Genomic DNA, 2,707 nt, shown 5'->3' on the forward strand with positions numbered 1-2,707 from the left:
TTAATTACTACTTAAAGAGAATTAGAAATAGAAAAAAAACTCCGATATTAGGTCTAATCAATGTTTAAGAATAATATTATCTTTAGAATAATCCTATTTAAATTTTTATTGAACAAATATTTATACAATAATACAAATTTACGAGAAACAAAAAACAAAACAACTCCGATATTAGGTCAAATCAATGTTTAAGAATAATATTATCTTTAGAATAATCCTGTTTAAATTTTTATTGAACAAATATTTATACAATAATACAAATTTACGAGAAACCTATTAATAACATATAGAATTGAACCTAATTAAATCATCTAGATTATTGTATTTTAATTAAATTTAAGAAAGATTCGTTTGCCATAAAAAAAAAATCATTAATTTTATTATATTTTTAAAAAAGTTAATAATAATCATTTTTATTTAAAAGCAATGTAAGAAGGTCTAAATAATTATAGTTTTTAGTGAGTAGTTATAATAAGGATTTCTTTAGCGAATTGATCTTTATAAATTTGTAATTAAATATTAGTTCATTGTGCATTATTATGGTTTCTTTAAAACATATCAAGTTTATGAGCTCTATATTTTTTACCTTTTATTCTTTTTTCGTGGTTATATTTGATCTTTTTTGAACTATTAAAATGAAAAAATCAAAGAAACTCTTAATATGAATACATTTCTGCATCATGAAAGTCTTTGTTTTTATAAAAATTATAATTTTTTTTTTTTATTAATTTCATGATAAATTTTAAAGTATACTTTTAGTTAAATTTTTTAATTTAATTTTTATTTTTTGTTATAAAATTTAACATTTATGTATAGGTTAACATTCAACTGCATACTCCAAAAGAAAAGAGTGAAGTTGAGCGTGTCGTTAATGTTATGATAGATTACAACTTGAATTATACTCAGGAAAGAACTGTCGATGGAAATTATGTGTTTAATTTAGATCCGTAAGTATGTAAAACTTGGTAATATCCATTGATTATTTTTTAATAACTATATATTTTAGTATTATTTAACTTGAGTGAATGTTGTATTCAGGAATATTGAAGAAATAGGAAGGTTTAAAGAATATGAAAAAATGAGGCAGTTAGGTTACCCTGGTCGGCAGATGATAGCCAAAGAAGTTGAATTAGAAAAATTGAGGCAGTTTACAAAACAAAATTTAGGAAAGGAACTGCTCATCAATAAAAACGTAGAAGGTATTAAAAAGAATAATAATAAACTATTATTGTATTATAATTACTGTATCATCAGCAATAAACTTTCTTCCTACAGCAATTAAATGTTAATTAGTTGATAATTTATTGTTTAATTAATTTTTTAAGGTGACTTGAGCTCTTTTGTAATATACCTATTTTTTTGCTTTATTATTACTATATATTCTATTATTATTATTCATATTTAAACATGAAGTAAATTTAATTACATTCATAATAAAAATTTTAATGTTTATTGAGAATTTTTTTAGATAACGTTTTATTAGCTGGATCCGAGTTATTTAATAATTTTGTTTCAGATATGAAATCTAAAAAAGAAGGAGTGAATGAACAAGTTAGCGTTAATAAGCTCAGTTCACCCATTCCTAGTCACCTTCAGAAGCTGACGCCCAAAGCGTTGAAAAAGAAAAAAATGGATAATGTGAGTACCCTGATATGTTTTTAATTTATTCTTGTTTCTGTTGATTTTCAGTTTTGATCTTGACACTGTCTTTGCTTATAATTTCAAGGACATGTTATCATTTAAGGTTGTTAATGTTGATAAACGTTAGAAAAAAATGTTTAGACTTGTCGATTCATTGTTTGATATTGGTCATAGAACATAAACTGACTTTATGACCTAAATTCATTATTTTATATTTTTGTGCAAGGTATATAATTATTATCATAGAATTACTTTTTATTATTTATTTAATTTATTTTTTAATAGTAAAAATGTTATTTTTGATAGTATTTTAATTATACATTTAAATTAACCCAAAGAAATTGTCGTTTTATGGATGCCTAAATTCATTTATTCATTCTGTTGGAATAATGAAAACATTTTTAGATTAAAAAAAGGGACTTCTTGTGTAATCTTATACAAACTTTATTTATTAGTTACTATTTTGGCTTATTACATTATTTTTTAAATGATTACATGATTGACATTTTGTTGTTTTGATTTTTAACTTCTGGATCAAGTAAACCTATCAGTTGTGTTATTTAAAAAAGTTTAAATATGTTATTATTATAGACAATGCCTATGTTTGGATGAATTATTTTGTGAATCTGTTTCATTAAAGTTTTAAATTAATGACATGTGTTAAATTTTGCCTGTAACATTTTTAGGTGGAAGGACATTATTTAGATATTTCAAATTTATATTTCTGCGTTATTAGTTCAGATACCAACTTTTAATATTGCATTTGTTCTTTAAAAATAATTATCTGATCTTTTACACATTAAATTTGACTTAGAGAAATTACTATACAAAATGAAATGAGATAATTTGTAATAAAAATTTGAAAAACTTAACCTACCTCAATACAATGTTCCTGATGATGTTCACCCTGTGAGAGCATAAACAGTTGTGCTTCTACTTCTTCAACTGTCTTTTGAAGTCTAGTCAAGGTTGTACAAACTGGTTCCCCTTAAAAGTTGCTAAACCTTCTTGGATTGCATATTATTGAGGTCATATACAGTTTAAAAAAACAAAAAATTAAAAATTT

The 2,707-nt window shown here is 23.1% G+C and overlaps 1 protein-coding gene and 1 long non-coding RNA gene across 9 annotated transcripts in view; one reads left to right on the plus strand and one right to left on the minus strand.

Annotated features, from left to right (window-relative positions):
• cutlet (chromosome transmission fidelity protein 18 homolog) overlaps positions 1-2,707 on the plus strand; it is an 86,770-nt gene that overhangs the window by 39,369 nt on the left and 44,694 nt on the right. For 4 of the 6 annotated variants that reach the window (XM_014421096.3, XM_067052167.1, XM_067052165.1 and 1 more), the window contains 3 exons: positions 817-947; positions 1,039-1,199; positions 1,517-1,638. In XM_014421096.3, coding sequence (XP_014276582.1) covers positions 817-947; positions 1,039-1,199; positions 1,517-1,638 — 414 coding nt within the window. Of the gene's footprint in view, positions 1-816; positions 952-1,022; positions 1,200-1,516; positions 1,639-2,707 lie in introns of those variants that run through there. The other 2 variants (XM_014421097.3, XM_067052168.1) reach the window with 2 other exon arrangements.
• LOC106681003 (uncharacterized) overlaps positions 1-2,707 on the minus strand; it is a 25,381-nt gene that overhangs the window by 21,597 nt on the left and 1,077 nt on the right. Inside the window, exon 2 of one of the 3 annotated variants that reach the window (XR_001343177.2) lies at positions 2,519-2,645. This is a non-coding gene — a long non-coding RNA (uncharacterized lncRNA). Of the gene's footprint in view, positions 1-2,518; positions 2,660-2,707 lie in introns of those variants that run through there. The other 2 variants (XR_001343176.3, XR_001343175.2) reach the window with 2 other exon arrangements.

This window comes from Halyomorpha halys, unplaced genomic scaffold, assembly GCF_000696795.3.
Source record: "Halyomorpha halys isolate HHAL.00 unplaced genomic scaffold, Hhal_1.1 Scaffold303.1, whole genome shotgun sequence".
NCBI classification, from domain to species: Eukaryota; Metazoa; Arthropoda; class Insecta; order Hemiptera; family Pentatomidae; genus Halyomorpha; species Halyomorpha halys.